This window comes from Triplophysa dalaica, chromosome 10 (assembly GCF_015846415.1).
Source record: "Triplophysa dalaica isolate WHDGS20190420 chromosome 10, ASM1584641v1, whole genome shotgun sequence".
In the NCBI taxonomy this organism is placed as follows: domain Eukaryota; kingdom Metazoa; phylum Chordata; class Actinopteri; order Cypriniformes; family Nemacheilidae; genus Triplophysa; species Triplophysa dalaica.
Window position 1 is genome coordinate 11,486,799 of NC_079551.1, and position 24,448 is coordinate 11,511,246.

General features: G+C 36.7%; 2 protein-coding genes across 2 annotated transcripts in view; both read left to right on the forward strand.

Annotated features, from left to right (window-relative positions):
• Nucleotides 1–707: 707 nt before the first annotated feature.
• Nucleotides 708–14,054, forward strand: LOC130430746 (uncharacterized). The gene is made up of 9 exons (XM_056759896.1): nt 708–756; nt 1,834–2,148; nt 2,711–3,034; nt 4,799–5,104; nt 8,489–8,812; nt 9,599–9,886; nt 10,448–10,771; nt 11,462–11,572; nt 12,246–14,054. The coding sequence occupies exons 2-9, from the start codon at nt 2,031–2,033 to the stop codon at nt 12,329–12,331; spliced, it is 1,881 nt and encodes a 626-aa protein (XP_056615874.1). The 5' UTR covers nt 708–756; nt 1,834–2,030; the 3' UTR covers nt 12,332–14,054.
• Nucleotides 14,055–15,173: 1,119 nt separating this feature from the next.
• The window catches only part of LOC130429953 (uncharacterized), a 28,214-nt gene continuing 18,939 nt past the window's right edge, over nt 15,174–24,448 (forward strand). Inside the window, exons 1-3 of the mRNA XM_056758807.1 lie at nt 15,174–15,240; nt 15,330–15,632; nt 22,178–22,276. Coding sequence (XP_056614785.1) covers nt 15,174–15,240; nt 15,330–15,632; nt 22,178–22,276 — 469 coding nt within the window. The remainder of the gene's footprint in view (nt 15,241–15,329; nt 15,633–22,177; nt 22,277–24,448) is intronic.

The following is a 24,448-nucleotide window of genomic DNA, read 5'->3' on the forward strand; positions in this document are numbered from 1 at the left end:
CTGTCATGTGATGCTTTTATGCCTCTCTGTCTGCCCAACACCAAATGAAGTTGAACGCACACTTTAGTTTGGAGACAGAGGGAGTGCACAAGCTCTCTGCTCGCTCTTTCCTGCACTTATCACAAGCGCGTCATTCACTCATAAATCACATGAAATGTTCAAATAAATCTTTGGCAGGGCAACTCGCACCGATGCAACACTGTTGACCTCGCATGTTATGAAAATACGATCACATTTGTGAGCATTTTGATGCCAGTCTAGAGCCCTGCTCTCATATGTTCTTCAAACAAACTGTGTCACTGCATTAAAAACACTGAAAATATGTTTATATATCAGTGCTGACCGCTTGTGTCTGACTCACATGACACATTAACATGTTTTACTAACAGAGTTTTACTAACTCTTTCTCTTTTCCTCTTTCTGTTCGTTCTGCAGGTTTGTCTCCTAAACTGAAGATAGTGAAAGAGAGAGATTCTGTCTCTCTACACATTGATGTTACTGAAGAACAGAGAAATGAGAAGATACACTGGAAGATCAAACACAACAACTCTCTTGTAGCTGAAATCATTACAGAGAATAGAAAGATCTCAACACCTTTTATTGAAGAGAGATTCAGAGACAGACTGAAGCTGGATGATCAGACTGGAGATCTCATCATCACACACATGAAGAATGAAGACTCTGGACAGTATGAAGCAGATGTCACCATCGGACACACACACACTATACACAAGACATTCAGTTTCACTGACTCAGGTGAGGAGATCTCTTCAATATAATTAAAGTCTTTACATAAAAGTTTCGTCTCCCTTTAGATTAAAGCATTGTGCAAAGACAATATTTCAAAAAAAGTTAATTTCAATTAATCTGTCACAGTAATATTTAAAATGCAGTCGATCAGTATTTGTTTCACAGTTTGTAATGTCCTGATAATTCATATTTACACTTTAACACCTGCTGTGAACACACAGTAATACATGACATCAACACAATCATTCTGAACATCATTCACTTATTACACCTGACATATATATATATTTAGAAATTGTTTTCTTGCTGTTTGATTCATTCATAGATCAAATAATATTTAATGTAGATTGTAGCAGAACACATTTACTGATCATCAAGACTCAAAGAGTGCGTTTATATGCACAGTCTTACTCCCATTATGTTTAATAAACTGATAACAAGTAAGGTCATGTAAACGTATAAAACACTTTTCTTTTAGCAGTGAAAGTTCATAAACTGTGTAAGTGAAATCCGCTCGCCAGAGGTAGTTTTTTGCCCATTACTCAGATTTCACGCTGCATGTAAACGCCTTTGCTGGTTTTCTCTCAGTTTTGTTTATGTCACATGTCTGACAGCACAATAGTAAAAGTCCCAAACGGAAGTAAAAGTAAAGTAACTCATAAAAGTTTGCTCTCGAATCATTCAGTGGATGTAGAAACGTCAAAATGAAAAACTACTGTTGCACATGCAGGTACTGTGGACATGAGAAGAGATATAAAAATACAGCTTCTGACCGTTTTCTGCTGAATTTTTAATTACTAAACAGACTATCAATGGTGACGTCACTGCACACGAGAAACCTGGCAAGACTCAAACTTCCATATAAACGTGGTTTTCTGTGTAGCCGGTTTATTACTGTGCATGTAAACACATGAAAACAGGTTTCTTTCATAAGCTTGTTTTTGATAGATATCTGTTTATTTTGTGCATGTAAACGCACTCAAAGATGAAAGATCTCAACTGAATCTTTTACAGACACACAGTGTTTGATCTCTCAGTGTTTGTGTCTTCAGGTGTTTGATCTCTCAGTGTTTGTGTCTTCAGGTGTGTTTGATGATGAGACTGATACAGTGTCAGTGAATGATGGAGGATCTGTGACTCTACACACTCATCTTACTGAACTGAAGGGAGATGATGTGATAGCGTGGAGGTTTAAAGGCGATCGCATAGCTAGAATCATCAGAGCGGTCAACAGTGATCCAGTTTATGAGCCTGATGAGAGATTTACTGACAGACTGAAGATGAACCCTCAGACTGGAGATCTCACCATCACAAACATCACATCTGAACTCACTGGACTTTATAAACTAAAGATCATCAACAGATGGACAGAAACAATGTTTCAAACATTCAGTGTCAGTGAGTATCACAAGCTTTATTTTGTTATGATTTTATTAACATAATCATTCAACATCCTGAACAATTACAGTGTGAAATAACAGACATTTGTGCTGTTAATGTTATTGTCTGATGGTAAAACGCTCAAACATTCTGTGGTGAAATGATCACATACAGTTAACTCAAGATATATCAAATCTTTCATGTCATCAATACCCTGTGACCCACTGTCAAGTGCTCTCTAGCTTTTAGCAAGGTTTTAAACATGCAGAACTCTCACACATGTAAAGACAGTCCAGTACAAGGAGAATCCAACTGGGTTTATATCATTGACCACACTTTTGACCTCTTTTTATTTTGGGAAATTCAATTCATTCAGTCAATCAACCAGGTGAAAAACCTTTAAGCACAAATACAAACACCACATAAGGGTGAGTATAAACACAGTAAATAAAATAACACACAAATAGGATCCAGCAAACAAGGGTGTGTCACATCATACCTGCCACGATATCACCGGTGTAAAAATTAAAATGATAAAGAAAGTGTCATATCACTCTTTCTGTTTCTGTTTGTTCTGCAGGTTTGTCTCCTAAAGTGAAGATGGTGAAAGAGAGAGATTCTGTCTCTCTACACATTGATGTTACTGAAAAACAGAGAAATGAGAAGATACACTGGAAGATCAAACACAACAACTCTCTTGTAGCTGAAATCATTACAGAGAATAGAAAGATCTCAACACCTTTTATTGAAGAGAGATTCAGAGACAGACTGAAGCTGGATGATCAGACTGGAGATCTCATCATCACACACATGAAGAATGAAGACTCTGGACAGTATGAAGCAGATGTCACCATCGGCAGCATCACACACACTATACACGAGACATTCAGTTTCACTGACTCAGGTGAGGAGATCTCTTCAATATAATTAAAGTCTTTTCATAAAAGTTTGTCTCACTTTAGATTAAAGCATTGTGCAAAGTCAAAAAAAAAGTTAATTTCAATAAATCTGTCACAGTAATATTTAAAATGCAGTCGATCAAGTATTTGAAGAGCTCTTTTCCAAAACGCTCTAAATCCATTTTAATAGTTTTCATGAAAATGACATTTCTTTACCTAGAAACATACATCTTGTTGATATTCAATTTATCCTGTTAAATTTGTCTGTTGGCTCAGTCTGAACATGTTAAACAATGATTGTTAAATGAAACAACAATATTGTCGATTATAAATTCAAATTTTATTTTAAAAAAATTCAAAACGCTACAAATCCATCGTTTTTTTACAAAAAATATGGGTTTATTTCTTTTTAAAAACAAACAAACATGACAACAAGAAATATATGACATCAGGGAGTCATACTATAAATGAATAAAAATCAAATAAATGCAAATGCATGAAATAAATATCAGCCAAATAAAATAAATAGTAACAAACTAAATAGTAAAATAAAATAAAAAAATAAATTAATTTCATGTTTCAATATTTTCCACCACATACAACAAATAATTTAGAAATATCACATACAAATACCACTAACGAGCAAATCCTGGTTGGTCGAGAGGACATATCACATTTAGGCTAAAAACAGGTTCGGCACTAATAGCGTTTTGGAAAGAAACTGCATCTTGCAGAACATTATAAACAAGGAAATATAGCGATTTGGCATGAAACATTGATGGAGCAGTGAATAGGTTTAGTACACAGCAAAATGGCTTTACAAACTCATTTTTTTTATTTGCCGTTTAATGCGTTTTGGAAAAGAGCTCTTCATTTGTTTTACAGTTTGTAATGTCCTGATAATTCGTATTTTCACATTAACACCTGCTGTGAACACACAGTAATGCATGACATCAACACAATCATTCTGAACATCATTGACTTATTACACCTGACATATATATATTTTTAGAAATTGTTTTCTAGTTTGATTCATTCATAGATCAAATAAAATTTAATGTAGATTGTAGCGGAACACATTTACTGATCATCAAGACTCAAAGAGTGCGTTTATATGCACAGTCTTACTCCCATTATGTTTAATAAACTGATAACAAGTAAGGTCATGTAAACGTATAAAACGCTTTTCTTTTATCAGTGAAAGTTCATAAACTGTGTAAGTGAAATCCGCTCACCAGAGGTAGTTTTTTGCCCATTACTCACATTTCACGCTGCATGTAAACGCCTTTGCTGGTTTTCTCTCAGTTTTGTTTATGTCACATGTCTGACAGCGCAATAGTAAAAGTCCCAAACGGAAGTAAAAGTAAAGTAACTCATAAAAGTTTGCTCTCGAATCATTCAGTGGATGTAGAAACGTCAAAATGAAAAACTACTGTTGCACATGCAGGTACTGTGGACATGAGAAGAGATATAAAAATACAGCTTCTGACCGTTTTCTGCTGAATTTTTAATTACTAAACAGACTATCAATGGTGACGTCACTGCACACGAGAAACCTGGCAAGACTCAAACTTCCATATAAACGTGGTTTTCTGTGTAGCCGGTTTATTACTGTGCATGTAAACACATGAAAACAGGTTTCTTTCATAAGCTTGTTTTTGATAGATATCTGTTTATTTTGTGCATGTAAACGCACTCAAAGATGAAAGATCTCAACTGAATCTTATACAGACACACAGTGTTTGATCTCTCAGTGTTTGTGTCTTCAGGTGTGTTTTATAAGAGAGTGTCAGTGAATGATGGAGGATCTGTGACTCTACACAATCATCTCACTAAACTACAGACAGATCATCTGATAGTCTGGTGGTTTAAAGGCGATCGCATAGCTAAAATCGACAGAGCGGTCAAGAGTGATCCAGTTTATGACCCTGATGAGAGATTTACTGACAGACTGAAGATGAATCCTCAGACTGGAGATCTCACCATCACAAACATCACATCTGAACTCACTGGACTTTATAAACTAGAGATCATCAACAGACAGACGGAAACGATGTTTCAAACATTCAGTGTCAGTGAGTATCACAAGTTTTATTTTGTTATGATTTTGTTAACATAATCATTCAACATCCTGAACAATTACAGTGTGAAATTACAGACATTTGTGCTGTTCGTGTTATTGTCTGATGGTAAAACACTCAAACATTCTGTGGTGAAATGATCAGATGTCACAGAACAAGATGACAGAACCCAAACACAGGCAGTAGAAGGGTTAACAAAACTACTTTTATTAATAAAACAAAAACCCACGATGGGGAAAACCGTATGAAACAAGGAATCAAACTAAAATATTTCCCACAAGGGAGACGAAAACAAACAGGCAGAACGATGATCTAAATCAGGGAGTCAAACTCAGTTCCTGGAGGGTCAAGTACTGCACAGCTGCGGTCCTCCAGTAACAGAGTCTGACACCTGTGATCTAAATGATAAATCCAAAACACAAGGAGCAGGAAGACCAGGAACGGGGTGATCCATAATAGACGAACAGAAGAGCACAGAGGATACAAAGTGAAATCATGACAACAATCCAACCAGGTCCAGGAACAGAGAAACAAAAGGGCTTAAAATAGGGAACAACTAACTAAGAATAATTGCAAAGGGGAGGTGACGGAGATTAAACACTAAATGGAAACTAGCGGGAACATAATGGGACAGATGAGAGAGATGAAACACTAGTGGAGAAACAAAGGGGCGGAGCTTAACGAAAAACAGGAGGACACGCAGCGCAAAGTGACAACAAAAGCCACGTGTGTCCACACATAACACATCTAAACCTAAAAGACGTGGTTCTGTCACAACTCTGCATAGGGAGCTAGAAAACTCATGACTGGAAGGACGGAGTCCATTAGGGATGCACCGTAATGAAAACCCGAAAACCAAAAATTTGTTTTATTGAATTCTATTAATTACACACTAAAACCACACAAATTAAGGAGAACGTATTTTAAAACAATACAACAAATATCACTTTCCTTGTCATTTTTTACCAATCATCTAAACTTTGTAGTACTAGAATTATTAGGCCTATATGCATAACAGTAGTTAAGTTATAGTCAAATTTAAACTCATTCAAGAAGTTTATATATGGTGCACAATCATTTTAATGAAGTAACAGGCAGAACACAGAGGGGCAGTGAATATTTTTTATGTAAACAGCTTAACATGAGCTTCAGTGATGATATCAGTACCTGTCACATGCCGGATGACGGTCCATGCGAGCGACATCATCACTTTCTGACAGTTCGTTCTGCTGATCATTCAAGTCTATGAAGAGTCTGTTGCGTTTAAAGTTCTGCTTTAAAGGTTTCCTTAGACAACCACATTCAACAAATTGGTATAATTTATTTAAGATCTTCATGAAATTTATGGAACATATTTTGCTTAAAAACACTCAATGGCTGTGTAAACAAAACCCTTCTTGCCTCGACAAAAACAGCTCTGCTCACTTTAACGTTTTGGTGCATGTCTCTTTAAATGATAATGAGTTACAGAGCACCCCTCTCCCTTCCGTCCGGTGTGACGACACAGCACACGTGTAGTACTGCCATGACAATTGTTTAGCAAAATTATGTTTCTTGAACTCGTCTGTGGTTAAACGTCTCAAATCATTCGTCCGGAGACTAAAAATCAGTCACAGCAAACAGTGCTCACGTTGTGCGTTTATGTTTTCCTAAAATCCACTGATTGCGCAGCTGCAGCTGCAGGAAAAACGTGGATTTAAGCTCTTGTTGTTGAAGTTACACACACAACGTGAAAGCATTACTTGTAAGCTGAGAATGTATTTTTCAGTCTAAACATATTAACGCACATAATGTCTTAACATTCATACAGTTAAGTAAGTGTCTCTCTGCACTTATATACAGTAAGTTTAACACAGGGTTTAAATGTTTTATTTAGCCTGTGACTGACTTCGCTATCATAAGCTAACGTTATCCTCCTATATATACGCTACATTTTCGTCAATTCAGATTGTTGATAAATATTACTCACATCGGCAGTTTTGTCTTGTTCAGTCGGTCTCGATCCCTCTTTAGGAACAACTTTGAAGCTTATCCTGCTTGTAATGTCCCAGGCTGAAAAAGCACTCAGGTTTGAAGTGATTTGTGCAAACAAGCAGGTTTTTACTCATGGTTTCTGATTGATTTCCACTAAAAATAAAATAAATCCACTGCTAGGTTTGGACTCTTTCCAGCGACTACATTAAATGTCGTCCACAAACTTTAGCCATGACGTCACGTACACCGCTGTCTCTTGTGAAAACCACAATGGCGGAGCGCTGGGTGGAACGGAGTAGATTAAGGGCCAGTAACATTGCAATAAAATCCATTTTGGACATCACAACCTGAACGATATCTGAACGACTCGATTTCTCACATGCTTTCAGGCAAAGGCAGACCAAAACAAACTTACTGGGTTCTTATTTTTCACATTTTCTGGATTGCTACATGCACCGGGGAACCGATTATAGCACATAAACACAATAAAAATGGGGTTTTCATAGGAGTAAATGCATCACACAGAGCTTGGCGTCATTTTCTGTTTGCTGGTTTTAAGCTGTGATTGTTATTTGCATTTTTTTAAAACTTTGTTATGGCGTGCTTACATGATCATCCTTCAATAACAGCTAGTAAAGGCATGAACACGAGCACTGAAATCTGTCATGTCACCATCATCCTGTGACACACAACATCATATCTATGAATTAAACCGTTTTATTGCAAGTTATAGTTTTGTTTTAATCTGTTCTGGGCTGTAGACTCATTTTTCCCGCTGGTCGCACTGGCATGACTCACTTTCTCAGTTGGTCGCACCCGTTTTTATAGCATTATCATAATGACCTTGACCATACCATTATGAACTTCTTTCAAGTTATATTTTGGCAATAAAATGATCTGACACAAATATAAATTGTATCTCTTCACAATCCTTTGTTTTCTTTGCTGTTGTTTTTCACAGCTGTAGGACATCAGAATATGTCATCAATGATCCGTCTGAGAATCTGTCCTGTGATGCTTTTATGCCTCTCTGTCTGCCCAACACCAAATGAAGTTGAACGCACACTTTAGTTTGGAGACAGAGGGAGTGCACAAGCTCTCTACTCGCTCTTTCCTGCACTTATCACAAGCACGTCATTCACTCATAAATCACATGAAATGTTCAAATAAATCTTTGGCAGGGCAACTCGCACTGATGCAACCCTGTAGACCTCGCATGTTATAAAGATACGATCACATTTGTGAGCATTTTGATGCCAGTCTAGAGCCCTGACCTCATATGTTCTTCAAACAATCTGTGTCACTGCATTAAAAACACTGAAAATATGTTTATATATCAGTGCTGACCGCTTGTGTCTGACTCACATGACACATTAACACATCCTCTTTCTGTTTGTTCTGCAGGTTTGTTTCCCAAAGTGAAGAAAGTGAAAGAGAGAGATTCTGTCTCTCTACACATTGGTATTCCTGAAGAACAGAGAAATGAGAAGATACACTGGAAGATCAAACACAACAACTCTCCTGTAGCTGAAATCATTACAGAGAATGGAAAGATCTCAACACCTTTTATTGAAGAGAGATTCAGAGACAGACTGAAGCTGGATGATCAGACTGGAGATCTCATCATCACTCACATGAAGAATGAAGACTCTGGACAGTATGAAGTAAATGTCACCATCGGCAGCATCACACACACTATACACAAGACATTCAGTTTCACTGACTCAGGTGAGGAGATCTCTTCAATATAATTAAAGTCTTTTCATAAAAGTTTCGTCTCACTTTAGATTAAAGCATTGTGCAAAGACAATATTTCAAAAAAGTTAATTTCAATAAATCTGTCACAGTAATATAAAAAATGCAGTCGATCAGTATTTGTTTCACAGTTTGTAATGTCCTGAAAATTCATATTAACACTTTAACACAGTAATGCATGACATCAACACAATCATTCTGAACATCATTCACTTATTACACCTGATATGTATATATTGTTAGAAATTGTTTCCTTGCTGTTTGATTCATTCATAGATCAAATCATATTTAATGTAGATTGTAGCAGAACACATTTACTGATCATCAAGACTCAAAGAGTGCGTTTATATGCACAGTCTTACTCCCATTATGTTTAATAAACTGTTAACAAGTAAGGTCATGTAAACGTATAAAACGCTTTTCTTTTATCAGTGAAAGTTCATAAACTGTATAAGTGAAATCCGCTCACTAGAGGTAGTTTTTTGCCCATAACTCAGATTTCACGCTGCATGTAAACGCCTTTGCTGGTTTTCTCTCAGTTTTGTTTATGTCACATGTCTGACAGCGCAATAGTAAAAGTCCCAAACGGAAGTAAAAGTAAAGTAACGCATAAAAGTCCCCTCTCGAATCATGCAGTTGATATAGAAACGTCAAAATGAAAAACTACTGTTGCATATTCAGGTACTGTGGACATGAGAAGAGATATAAAAATACAGCTTCTGACCGTTTTCTTGCTGTATTTTTTAATTACTTATTCAGAGTCAGTGAATGATGGAGGATCTGTTACTCTACACAATCATCTTACTAAACTACATACAGATGATCTGATAGTGTGGATGTTTAAAGACCGTCACATAGCTAATGTCAACAGAGCGGTCAACAGAGATCCAGTTTATGAGCCTGATGTGAGATTTACTGACAGACTGAAGATGAACCCTCAGACTGGAGATCTCACCATCACACACATCACTTCTGAACTCACTGGACTTTATCAACTAGACATCATCAGAGAAAAGACAGAAACAATGTTTCAAACATTCAATGTCAGTGAGTATCACAAGCTTTATTTTAGTAATGATTTTATTAACATAATCATTCAACATCCTGAACAATTACAGTGTGAAATAACAGACATTTGTGCTGTTAATGTTATTGTCTGATGGTAAAACGCTCAAACATTCTGTGTTGAATGATCACATACAGTTAACTCAAGATATATCAAATCTGTCATGTCAACAATACCCTGTGACCCACTGTCAAGTGCTCTCTAGCTTTTAGCAAGGTTTTAAACATGCAGAACTCTCACACTTGTAAAGACAGTCCAGTACAAGGAGAATCCAACTGGGTTTATATCATTGACCACACTTTTGACCTCTTTTTATTTTGGGAAATTCAATTCATTCAGTCAATCAACCAGATGAAAAACCTTTAAGCACAAATACAAACACCACATAAGGGTGAGTATAAACACAGTAAATACAATAACACACAAATAGGATCCAGCAAACAAGGGTGTGTCACATCATACCTGCCACGATAACACCGGTGTAAAATTTAAAATGATAAAAAAGTGTCATATCACTCTTTCTGTTTCTGTTTGTTCTGCAGGTTTGTCTCCTAAAGTGAAGATGGTGAAAGAGAGAGATTCTGTCTCTATACACATTGATGTTACTGAAGAACAGAGAAATGAGAAGATACACTGGAAGATCAAACACAACAACTCTCTTGTAGCTGAAATCATTACAGAGAATAGAAAGATCTCAACACCTTTTATTGAAGAGAGATTCAGAGACAGACTGAAGCTGGATGATCAGACTGGAGATCTCATCATCACTCACATGAAGAATGAAGACTCTGGACAGTATGAAGCAGATGTCACCATCGGCAGCATCACACACACTATACACAAGACATTCAGTTTCACTGACTCAGGTGAGGAGATCTCTTCAATATAATTAAAGTCTTTTCATAGAAGTTTCGTCTCACTTTAGATTAAAGCATTGTGCAAAGACAATATTTCAAAAAAGTTAATTTCAATAAATCTGTCACAGTAATATTTAAAATGCAGTCGATCAGTATTTGTTTCATAGACTCTTCTTTATGTCAGTGCTCTTACACACAAATACATGAAGTTTATTTAGTAACAGTTTGTAATGTCCTGATAATTCATATTTACACATTAACACCTGCTGTAGGGCTGCACGATAAATCGCACTCGATTGTCACGCGCGTCTCGTCAGTAAAACCGGTTCCTTGATTAGTAGTATATCGCCATCAGCTGCTTTCAGATGGAGCGGCATTTACTACACAGAGCCGTAGTTCACTGACGAGAGGGGAAATATCGCATTCATAATCGCAGTCGATTCATCCGCGATTATGAATGCGATATTTCCCCGCTTGTCGGGGAAAAATATGAACATCATATTTTTAGATATTGTTTTCTAGTTTGATTCCTTCATAGATCATATACAAATTGTGTTTTTTAATCAAATCTGATCATGGTTACCAATGTTTATGATCAGACTGATCAATTCATTAATATTAATAACTTTCTCTCTGTCATTACTGAAGCCTGTGAAGAATTCATTAATGATGATGATGAATATGTTTTATCCTCCACAGGTCAGTCTTCAGGTGTGATAGCAGGAATATGTGTTGCTCTTCTCTTCCTGGTTATGGCTGCTGCTGCTGCTGGTGTTGTGATCTACCGTCACCTCAAAATGAGACATCTAGGTAAGAATCGGAATAGTAGTGCGATAGCGCAATTTTAAAAAAGCACAGATGGGAGTGGAAATTACTGCGGTGATTTACTGACAATGTGCACATTAAAAAACACAGGCGCAAGGTACACAAGTAATGTTGTAGATTATACATTAAATACAACAGTTATTGAGGTTAAATTATTATGTTTATTAAATGTATTAAGTGGATGCCCACTAATTGGAACAATAAAGACCCCCCTGCTACCTTTAACCTGACTATACACTTTATTATTAAACACCTCATTTCAAATAGTTTCTTCATTGTGTTGAAATCATATGCCTGTCTGATCTAAAATGTGATGTGAAAAGGTAGAAGAGTGAAAGGTGGAATCGAACCTTCATCAATAAAGCATCACAACTATGTTCATGTGTCTTACTTGCTACTCCATGGAAGCTGTTGGTGAATGAGTGTAGTTTCTACTCTCTGAAATACACATGCTTCTGACGCCCATGCTAAAAAATATACAGGGCAGCATGAAATCCACACCTGTTGAAACATCCAGAATACTGCAGGATTTGGGGATAAGTACCAAAGAATGGATTGAAATCATAGAGACAATAAGATCAGTTTTACGTTTTTTTTTCTAAATCAGGCAAAACAAAAATATTACAACAGAATTATTTATTGTCTGCTTTTCTTACAGATTCCAACACAAGAGAAGAGTCAGTGGAGAAAAATGAGCCTTTGAGGAATGGAGACGCCAGCAATGGTGATGTGCCTCCAGTGTAACATGATGAACATTACAAACACATCACAATAACACAAATTAGAGAAGCTCAAAGGAAAAGAAGAGTCAGAGCTCCCACTGAAGAGCTTCCAGGGCGATGAGGATCTAAATCATCTCGCATTTCCTTTTTCTACTTTCCTTGACCATGTGACTAAAGCTAACATGACACATTAAAATTGACCAATCAGGAGACCATCTTGAGCACTCACTGTAGCGGTTGATCACCACCAGCACCCCTATCGTCTTTAGAACTCCACCTGGTGCCTTTTGGGCCGAAAATGGATGTTCAGACACTTCCTGTTATTTTTTCAACCCTACCAGAAAAAGATTTCTCTTTGATTTGCCGACAACATCAACATTCTTTCAATAGAGTTGAATTACATTCAAGTAAATCATCAGTATATATCAAATTTCATATCTGTTACCTGTAGACATTGGATGTAATGTTTATGACCTTATACTCACACCTGCAAACCTGATATTTGACATTGTTGAGCAGTGAAAATAATACACACCCTGAACGGACACACGTTGAGATTCACTAGAAAGAGATGTAGAGCTAGAAATCAGACTTTGACCCATCAGTGTTACTTTGACTTTAATATTCTGTCATACAGCTTTGATTTATCTGAAGCTTCTGTTGCAGAAAGCTTTTATTATTTTAATCTTACTTAAAAGTTTGCCGTTGGTTTATTGTAAACTTTTATTTTTGGTTTAATTGAGCCACAATTGCTTCATTAAATAACATTTCAAATACATGTTCTATATATAATTTTCTCTATTGAACGGCTTTCTGTCAGAGTGTAATGTTATATCTAACATCTTAAATGAGTTTTCATTGCGATTTAGTTCTTATATACATCTTTACAGTATATTATACAAAGTTCTCTGTGTCTTTCAACTTTCTAAACGATATCACAGCTTTAAAGCACTTGACGTAATCCTGCTAATAGACTAACCCAGAAATATATCTACATTTACAATGAGATGTTACAATTTAATTTCTTAAAATGAGTCCCTTCATCTCTGCTTGCACTAATGAACTATGGCACTGTTTGCACTTGGTTATATATTGAACTGTGTCAAATTAAAGTCTTGCTACCCAGTACTTTCTTAGGGAAGAACACTATAGGAACACATACGTACCGTAAAATAAAGTGCAACCGACAATTACTTTTGTTTAAATCAAAGACTGGACGTAGTGTCTGTGACTTCACCTGTATGTTTCTGGGGAGCTGTTTTAGCAGCGTGACACTCCTGAAATGGGCAAAGAGGCAGAACATGGTTGGAACTGACGTGCCTGCTTTGGTCCAAACGCGCTGGAGATGCACAAAGGTGCGCACGACATGCAACTCTCATCATCTGTGATAGTGACATACAAGCTGTTATCAAGATGTTGAATGACTCTCAGACAATCCAAATGTAATTCCTGTCCCCCAAAAAAACTACAGGCCTATATGCGTCATGAGTCTCCAAATATAAGTGCTTCCAACGCAAGCGACTGCACAATAACAGTATGAAGAATACTCTTGTATAATAAATGACCAGAAATCATGTTTTTTTTTATCATGTTATCATGTTTTTATTGTGTGTTAGTGTGTTAGTTAGCTGTATTTTGTTTTTGTTATTATGTCGTAAATCATGTGACATGTATCAATGTTTTGATATTAATTGGAATGTACAAATAAAATAAACATATCTCTGTTTGGAGAAATAATCTTTATATTTCATTGTTGAGTGAACATAACTTGTTTTATGATGATTTGCCTGTTTATTATCATCATAATGATAATGTGAATCTCTTTACTCTTTATCATCTCTTTATTCTTTAATGGTAAGTTCTTTAGCAATGTTTTAATACTTTTACTTTTTCTTCTCCACAATTTTGTGTTTCTTTATGTCTATGAGTTAGGCACCATTAAACAACTGTAAGTCAGTGAACATCAGTCTGGTGTTTAAAGTTACGTGTGGTTTGTTGCTAAGCAATAATATGATTCTCTCTTTGTGTTATTCATCTTAACTACACGCGTACATCACTGACTGCTGTTTATTTTCTGTTAATATCAAAAGTCTTAGTCTATCAGTCCAAGTATGCATACTTTCCCTTAAGTACACAAGACTAGTATGTTGAATGAGTGGTAAATCTGTATTCATAAGCAGTATTCAGTGTGGATTGTAGACACTGGACATCTGGAGTCTTTTCTATCCTGTAGTGCCACAGGGGGAGAGAAGCATAGAGTTTGATCAAATAAAATATAAAAAAATATCATCACACTAGCCACCCCCAAATGTATTAAATGTGAATATTTTCGTGTGCTTTGTGGTTGAATTTGACTTTTATTGGAACTTGAATAAATCATTTTTGCAGTTGATGGGTGGATATAATGTTTGCATTAGTTTATTATGAGCTTCAGCCTGAGACATGTATGATTTGAGATTTAATCATGTATTTGTATTCATTGTATATAATCAGATGTTCTCTTATCCATGTTTATATTTATATATATGTTTTGACTTTTAACTCATTTTCTATAGTATTACTAATATTAGCAGGCTACTTACTTTCAGTTTCAGTTTGTTGAGGGGTACTGCAATGGACACTAGATGGCGCACTTTACCCTTAAATTACATGATGTACTTTACACAAGTTCTGCACGTGAATAAACTCTGGTTTACTTAACTGACGAAACGCCATAATGTGATAATTTATTATAGTGATCATGCGCATGCGCTTTTCGGCGTGGTGACGTCAAGATGAATCTTGTGCTCTGATCGTCTGAGTTGGATGCGACATTACAGTCGATACATTATTGACACTAGAATAAGTGAATAGTTTGTGTGAAGATGTCAGTCAGATGTCTCTCCCCGCTGTTCGTGCTGTTGATGGTCGTTTCGATCGGCGCTGTTTCAGGTTGGCGAAGTTCGATGTATTTTAATCCACAACAAAATACTATAACTATGTAGTTTTACGGTTTATTTTCATTGTGTGTTTGTTTACAGGTGCTACTGGTCTGAAATGTTATCTGGGCGATGAAGTTAGTTTTAAACCGAACCCTACACTGTCATCTGGAAGCACCATTACCTGGAAATTCTGGTCTGCTGTTGGGAGTGTGATTCGAGTGATTGAATTTGATCACGGCGAATCTACACATCCTCATAATCCTCTCTTTAAAGAGTCCATAGCAGCAGACAAGTACACTGGGGAACTGACTTTAAAACATGTTAAGAAAGACCACAGTGGACTCTATTACTTTGAGATCAACGGCAAAGAGCAAGAGCAGAAGTTCACATTACAGGTTATGGGTGAGTGAACTTAAGTATCATGTGGGGTCATTTGAAATCTTTTTATTATTTGTGATCCCTTCAGTAAAACAACAATATACATACTTTCTGTTCTGCTTGAACATGTAGTGCTTTAATGAATGTTTGCCTATAGAACCTTATAATTCTAAACAGAAAGTGAAAGTGGTTCTATCTGAGTTTGACAGGTTCCAAAAGTCCCCATATACAAATTTCAGAAATCGTTGAAATTGTATTTAGAGTACATTTAGGGTCTTTGTCTTTTTCATGTATGAAAGAGATTTTTTTCTCATATCATTTTTGCTGTATGAAATGCATATAGTCCGAACACCTATTGAACCTTATAATTCTAAAGTAGACGTGCGTAGGCAAAAACGTGGACCGTACGCAGACCGCAAGCGCCGGGATTGGTCTGTTTGAACCCCGCCCTCAGGGTCAAAAAACTCTGCGATAGAGTCATGTTTACTCAAACACATTTCCGAATGAATTATCTAAATAAAATATTTGCGCTTCTGTATTTAACATCTCAAGCTGCAACAAAAGTGACTATGTTACTTGCGTCTCAAACAAGGTCATTCTTCTTCGGCTCTTGTCTTGGTTACACAAGTAACCGGCGCATGGATACTGATGCCTAGTGGTCATAGCCTGTCGATGTGGACAGGGACGCAGAAGTGTAAATGAAAACTGACACCTATGGTGTAGAGGCTACGGCGTAGGTCCTACGCATGACTATAACTTGGCCTTTAGGCGATGTAATGTTGTCAGAGTAAAAAAGCAAACGTAGCAGAACACAGGTGTCGCTGTGAGTGAATCTAGTGTTGGACGGTCTCGAAACAGCCATTTTGAAGCTTCGAATCAGAATCTTTTGTTTCGAATCAGCGCTTCAGAGCTCTTGTCAAACTGGCCATGTTACGTGTTTTAGTAAACGATATTACTGTTTCGAAACTCAGATGTTTCGTCACTAGAGGATGTTAATCTCTGTAGTTTACATATGTGTTCTCACGTAGCCAGACCATCATACTGATTAATGAAGATTGAAGTAGCTATACCTTTGTGGACGTGACGTCTGAGGCTGACAATCCTACTTTCACAATTTCTGGTAAAACTCTTTTCATTTATCTTCAGAGGAATCATCATGATAACTCATCAGCTATTCTTCATGTGTGTGTGTGTAGGTTTAGTTTAGTTTAGCCTTTATTTGTCTCTCAGTGTTTTTGAGGCGGTGGCTGAGATCTCAAACACTGAAGACTTGAATAAACTCTTGAATCACTTTACTGATCATCTTTAGTAACAACATGAAGACGATCTCTTTACTCTTTATCATCTCTTTATTCATCAACAGTAAGTTCATTTAGCAACTTTACTTTCTACAGTGGGAGTACACTTACAACTTCATATTCAGTGTAAACTGTATCAAAAACAGTTTGGTGATACAGTGTCAGTGAATGATGGAGGATCTGTGACTCTACACACTCATCTAACTGACATACAGACAGATGATGTGATAGTGTGGAGGTTAAAAGGCGATCTCATAGCTAGAATCAACAGAGAGGTCAACAGTGATCCAGTTTATGACCCTGATGTGAGATTTATTGACAGACTGAAGATGAATCCTCAGACTGGAGATCTCACCATCACACACATCACATCTGAACACACTGGACTTTATCAACTAGACATCATTAACAGACGGACAGAAACAATGTTTCAAACATTTAGTGTCAGTGAGTAACACAAGCTTTATTTTAGTAATGATAATATTAACATAATCATTCAACATCCTGAACAATTACAGTGTGAAATAACAGACATTTGTGCTGTTAATGTTATTGTCTGATGGTAAAACGCTCAAACAATCTGTGGTGAAATGATCACATACAGTTAACTCAAGATATATCAAATCTGTCATGTCAACAATACCCTGTGACCCACAACATCATATCTATGAATTAAACCATTTTATTGCAAGTTATAGTTTTGTATTTATCAGTTCTGGGCTCTAGACTCATTTTACCGCTTGTCGCACTGGTGTGACTCACTTTCTCAGTTGGTCGCACCCGTTTTTATAGCATTATCATAATGACCTTGACCATACCATTATGAACTTCTTTCAAGTTATTTATTTGGCAATAAAATTATCTGACACAAATATAACTTGTCACTCTTCACAATCCTTCTTTGTTTCCCTTTCTTTTCTTTCCTGTTGGTTTTCACAGCTGTAGGACATCAGAATTTGACATCAATGATCCGTCTGAGAATCTGTCCTGTGATGCTTTTATGCCTCTCTGTCTGCCCAACACCAAATGAAGTTGAACACACACTTTAGTTTGGAGACAGAGGGAGTGCACAAGCTCTCTACTCGCTCTTTCCTGCACTTATCACAAGCACGTCATTCACTCATAAATCACATGAAATGTTCAAATAAATCTTTGGCAGGGCAACTCGCACCGATGCAACACTGTTGACCTCGCATGTTATAAAAATACGATCGCATTTGTGAGCATTTTGGACGCAGTCTAGAGTCCTGCTCTCATATGTTCTTCAAACAATCTGTGTCACTGCATTCAAAAAACTGAAAATATGTTTATATATCAGTGCTGACCGCTTGTGTCTGACTCACATGACACTGTTTTACTAACAGAGTTTTACTAACTCTGACTCTTTTCTCTTTCTGTTTGTTCTGCAGGTTTGCCTCCTAAAGTGAAGATGGTGAAAGAGAGAGATTCTGTCTCTCTACACATAGATGTTAATGAAGAACAGAGAAATGAGAAGATACACTGGAAGATCAAACACAACAACTCTCTTGTAGCTGAAATCATTACAGAGAATAGAAAGATCTCAACACCTTTTATTGAAGAGAGATTCAGAGACAGACTGAAGCTGGATGATCAGACTGGAGATCTCATCATCACACACATGAAGAATGAAGACTCTGGACAGTATGAAGCAGATGTCACCATCGGACACACACACACTATACACAAGACATTCAGTTTCACTGACTCAGGTGAGGAGATCTCTTCAATATAATTAAAGTCTTTTCATAGAAGTTTCGTCTCACTTTAGATTAAAGCATTGTGCAAAGACAATATTTCTACAAAGTTAATTTTTTAAATCTGTCACAGTAATATTTAAATACAGTCGATCAGTATTTGTTTCACAGTTTGTAATGTCCTGAAAATTCATATTTACACTTTAACACCTGCTGTGAACACACAGTAATACATGACATCAACACAATCATTCTGAACATCATTCACTTATTACACCTGACATATATATATTTTTAGATTTAGTTTTCTTGCTGTTTGATTCATTCATAGATCAAATAATATTTAATGTTGATTGTAGCAGAACACATTTACTGATCATCAAGACTCAAAGAGTGCGTTTATATGCACAGTCTTACTCCCATTATGTTTAATAAACTGATAACAAGTAAGGTCATGTAAACGTATAAAACACTTTTCTTTTATCAGTGAAAGTTCATAAACTGTGTAAGTGAAATCCGCTCGCCAGAGGTAGTTTTTTGCCCATTACTCAGATTTCACGCTGCATGTAAACGCCTTTGCTGGTTTTCTCTCAGTTTTGTTTATGTCACATGTCTGACAGCGCAATAGTAAAAGTCCCAAACGGAAGTAAAAGTAAAGTAACTCATAAATGTTCGCTCTCGAATAGGCCTGCACGATTAATCGTTTTCAAACCGAAATCGCAATTTGAAGGGGTGCGATGTTCAAATCGCAAAAGCTGCGATTATTTCGATTAAAAGGGCTTTAAATAGGATATTGCACCTACGTAGTATTTGACAGCAATTTCACGTTTATCCAATTGGGAGCATTTTAACACTTTAGTGATGCGCGGATGGCGGTTATATCCGTGGGCGCTGTGGATGGATGATCCGCGGGTCGGGTAATAAAAAATACATTCTGATTAATTGCGGGTGGGTCGCGTGTGTATGATAACATATACAATATTAACAAAATGTATCATAAAATACGAACATGTTTTAAATGCATTTTTAATCAGGCGCTAATTTGCAGTAATTTAAAACAAATGCGCGCGTGGCGGCGGTACATTTAGGGTCTATTTCTTAAAGCAGAAATGGAGGCAAAACGGATCCGAGAGAAATTTAAAAAGGGAGAATTAAAAACAAAACAAAAGGAAGGAAAGAAAAGTACCGTGTGGGAGCGTTTCAGCGAAGTGGTTTAACGAATCAAGTGCTGGATATGTAATATGCAACGACAGTGAGACACTGTATATATATGAAAGCCCTAAGACTGGTACCTCTTATATGGTACATCATGTGTGTGCCAAATCGAAAGATTAGATTTAGGCATTTACAGACAAAGACAGTGCTAGAAAATTTACTGAGTAATTAAAGTAACGATCGGGTCCGGGTCGATATCTATACCAGAGAAAACTATACGTGCGGGCGGGTGGCGGGTGGATAATTTATTGAAGCAGCGGATGCGGGTGACATTTTAGCTTATCCGCGCATCTCTACTGTACATGCTTTGAATTAGCAAAGAACATCGTTTGGGAAAGATGAGCGCGACCGGGAGCAGCAGTTCAAATTCGCAACAAAGTAACGTTATGTCTGCTGAAGCGCAAAGTCCTGCAGCAGCAGACGACTTGGTACCTAAAAGAAAAAGCAACGCTTATGTTTGGAAAGTCCGTGTCGACCTCGCGACACGATTGCTCACGCCTTTGAAATTAGCACACTTTACGACACATTTTCACAAAGGTAGGCCAAAATAACAGAAGCCATACATAACTGTAATTGTTTACAGTGTGTTTGGGATATTAAAAGTTTAAGGTTTTATTTATAATTGTTAATTTAAGTACTTAAGATACTGCTGTTATTCTCTTAATTTGTCATGACATTTTTGCATGACAACTTTATTTAGAAAAATGGCCAGGTGCTGGAATTTCTTTTATATCGCCCGAATATGAAAATCTGAAATCTGTCATGTCAACATCATCTTGTGACCCACAACATCATATTTATTAATTAAACCATTTTATTGCAAGTTATAGTTTTGTATTAATCTGTTCAGGGCTCTAGACTCATTTTACCGCTTGTCGCACTGGTGTGACTCACTTTCTCAGTTGGTCGCACCCGTTTTTATAGCATTATCATAATGACCTTGACCATACCATTATGAACTTCATTCAAGTTATTTATTTGGCAATAAAATTATCTGACACAAATATAACTTGTCACTCTTCACAATCCTTCTTTGTTTCCCTTTCTTTTCTTTCCTGTTGGTTTTCACAGCTGTAGGACATCAGAATTTGACATCAATGATCCGTCTGAGAATCTGTCCTGTGATGCTTTTATGCCTCTCTGTCTGCCCAACACCAAATGAAGTTGAACACACACTTTAGTTTGGAGACAGAGGGAGTGCACAAGCTCTCTGATCGCTCTTTCCTGCACTTATCACAAGCGCGTCATTCACTCATAAATCACATGAAATGTTCAAATAAATCTTTGGCAGGGCAACTCGCACCGATGCAACCCTGTTGACCTCGCATGTTATAAAAATACGATCACATTTGTGAGCATTTTGGAGGCAGTCTAGAGTCCTGCTCTCATATGTTCTTCAAACAATCTGTGTCACTGCATTCAGAAAACTGAAAATATGTTTATATATCAGTGCTGACCGCTTGTGTCTGACTCACATGACACTGTTTTACTAACAGAGTTTTACTAACTCTTTCTCTTTTCCTCTTTCTGTTTGTTCTGTGGGTTTGTCTCTTAAAGTGAAGATAGTGAAAGAGAGAGATTCTGTATCTCTACACATTGATGTTACTGAGAAACAGAGAAATGAGAAGATACACTGGAAGATCAAACACAACAACTCTCTTGTAGCTGAAATCATTACAGAGAATGGAAAGATCTCAACACCTTTTATTGAAGAGAGATTCAGAGACAGACTGAAGCTGGATGATCAGACTGGAGATCTCATCATCACACTCATGAAGAATGAAGACTCTGGACAGTATGAAGCAGATGTCACCATCGGCAGCATCACACACACTATACACGAGACATTCAGTTTCACTGACTCAGGTGAGGAGATCTCTTCAATATAATTAAAGTCTTTTCATAGAAGTTTCGTCTCACTTTAGATTATAGCATTGTGCAAAGACATTTTTTCAAAAAGTTCATTTCAATAAATCTGTCACAGTAATATTTAAATACAGTCGATCAGTATTTGTTTCACAGTTTGTAATGTCCTGATAATTCATATTTACACTTTAACACCTGCTGTGAACACACAGTAATGCATGACATCAACACAATCATTCTGAACATCATTCACTTATTACACCTGACATATATATATTTTTAGATTTAGTTTTCTTGCTGTTTGATTCATTCATAGATCATATAAAAATGTATTTTTTTAATGAAATCTGATCATGGTTACAAATGTTTATGATCATATTAATAAATTCATTTAATATTAATTATTGTCTCTCTGTCATTACTGAAGCCTGTGAAGAATTCATTAATGATAATGATGATGTTTTATCCTCCACAGATCAGTCTTCAGGTGTGATGGCAGGAATATGTGTTTCTCTTCTGCTCCTGGTTATGGCTGCTGTTGTGATCTACAGTCACCACAAAATGAGACATCAAGGTAAGAATCATGTTCAGATGATACAACAAGAGTAAAATCATCATCTTTATTGTGCTGCATTGGATATTAAATGTATACATGTAAACATGTTTGTTTTTATTTCTTTTTGTGTTTAGTTTTGCAACAGTTATTGAGGGTAAATTATTACATTTATTAAATGTATTAAGTGGATGCCAACTAATTGGAACAATAAAGACCCCCTGCTACCTTTAACCTTATATGGCATTGGCAATGGCAATTTATTTATATAGCACTATTTACTACAACCAGAGTTGACCAATGTGCTTTACAATACAATAACTAAAAACAACAGTAACACACAAGAGTAAAACAAGAATACATTTTGACATACACCAAAAAATCATAAACACGCTGTGCTTCAACCAGGATAAAACGCCTTATCGAACAGATAGGTTTTTAGTTTAGACTTAAAAATAGCCACAGATGATGCCATTCTAATAGGCAAGGGCAAATCATTCCAGAGTCTTGGCGCAGCTGTAGCAAAAGCGCGATCACCCCTGCACTTCCGCCTCGTCTTGGGAATAAACAGAAGTCTCTGGTTAGAGGACCGAAGAGATCTGTTTACATTATGCTCAATCAATAAGTCAGAGATATATGGAGGAGCCATACCATTTAGTGACTTGTAGACAATAAGTAAAATTTAAAAATGTATTCTGAACCTATACACCTATACTATACACTTATTATTAAACACCTCGTTTCAAATAGTTTCTTCATTTTAGAAGAGAAGAGTGAAAGCTGGAATCGAACCGTCATCAATAAAGCTTCGCAACTATGTTTATGTGTCTTACTCGCTACTCCATTGAAGCTGTTGGTGAATGAGTGTAGTTTCTACTCTCTGAAATACACATGCTTCTGACGCCAATGCTAAAAAATATACAGAGCAGCACGAAATCCACACCTGTTGAAACGTGAAGAATGCTGCAGGATTTGGGGCTAAATCATAGCGACAATAAGATCAGTTTTAGTTTTTTTTCTAAATCAGGCAAAACCAAAATATTACATCAGAATTATTTATTGTCTGCTTTTCTTACAGATTTCACACAGAAGAAGAGTCAGTGGAGACGAATGAGCCTTTGAGGAATGGAGACGCCAGCCATGTTGATGTGAATTCAGAGTAACATGATGAACATTACAAACACATCACAGTAAAACAAATTAGAGAAGCTCAAAGGAAAAGAAGAGTCAGAGCTCCCACTGAAGAGCTTCCAGGGCGACGAGGAGCTAAATCATCTCCCATTCCCTTTTTCTACTTTCCTTGACCATGTGACTAAAGCTAACATGACACATTAAAATTCACCAATCAGGAGATCATCTTTAGCACTCACTGTAGTGGTTGATCACCAGAACCCCTATCGTCTTTAATTGCATTAATGAGAAATTGAACAGGTGTTCTTAATAATCCTTTAAGTGAGTGTATATTAGATCATCTGGATTAACACCGTTAATATTTTAAGGAGCTGGTTTGTTCTTCTTTCAGATGAAACGGTGAAAATAAAAGTAATGAAAATTAGAAAATGTCTTAACTATTTCATGTTATTTCCTCAGTATGTGTGCTGTTGTTGTATTTCTGAAGTTTTTTTTTTTAATTGGTCGTCTGAGATCTGGTGGGTGTGGTTATACGGTTGCTGTTCTGGGACATGTTCAAGATTAATCCGGTGCAGAACAATTTGCTACGTTTTCCAAGTTGAACGACACGTTTCCTGGAAAGGGTTTGCAACAGGGTTTGAGAGACGTTTGCTTTTGTTTGGTGGGTGTGTCAAGATCATCAGCAGCATCATGTTTATAACCCACGAGATATTAAAGAGACAGCTCGCAACAGCTCGTAACTACTACAGAGATAATGTCTTTGATAATTAACTCTAAATCTTCCACCTGTCCTCTTGACCCTGATGAGGAAAATGTTGATCTTCAAGCTCAAAAAATTGCTCCGACTGGGAAGGTCCAGGTGTCAAAGATTTAACTTTATTTGTACAAGCCAAGCAAAGTGAGATGTTACAAGTCTCCAAAAACTTCTAAAAACTTTTACCAGCCTCTAGTTGTAGTGAAACTCTCAAAGGTGTTTCCTTTCAAAACCGATCAGGTAAAGTCCCGCTATCTCTTATTTTTTATTATCCAACTGTCCTTGTCTGCCACCATTAAGTCTAGGCA

What these genes read in the sequence shown, in the direction of transcription:
- LOC130430746 (XM_056759896.1), top strand. Translation starts at nt 2,031, where the DNA reads ATGAACCCTCAGACTGGAGATCTCACCATCACAAACATCACATCTGAA. An exon ending in GTTTCAAACATTCAGTGTCA is followed by an intron (nt 5,105 to 8,488) that starts GTGAGTATCACA and finishes TTTGTTCTGCAG; the next exon opens with GTTTGTTTCCCAAAGTGAAG. An exon ending in ATTCAGTTTCACTGACTCAG is followed by an intron (nt 8,813 to 9,598) that starts GTGAGGAGATCT and finishes TTACTTATTCAG; the next exon opens with AGTCAGTGAATGATGGAGGA.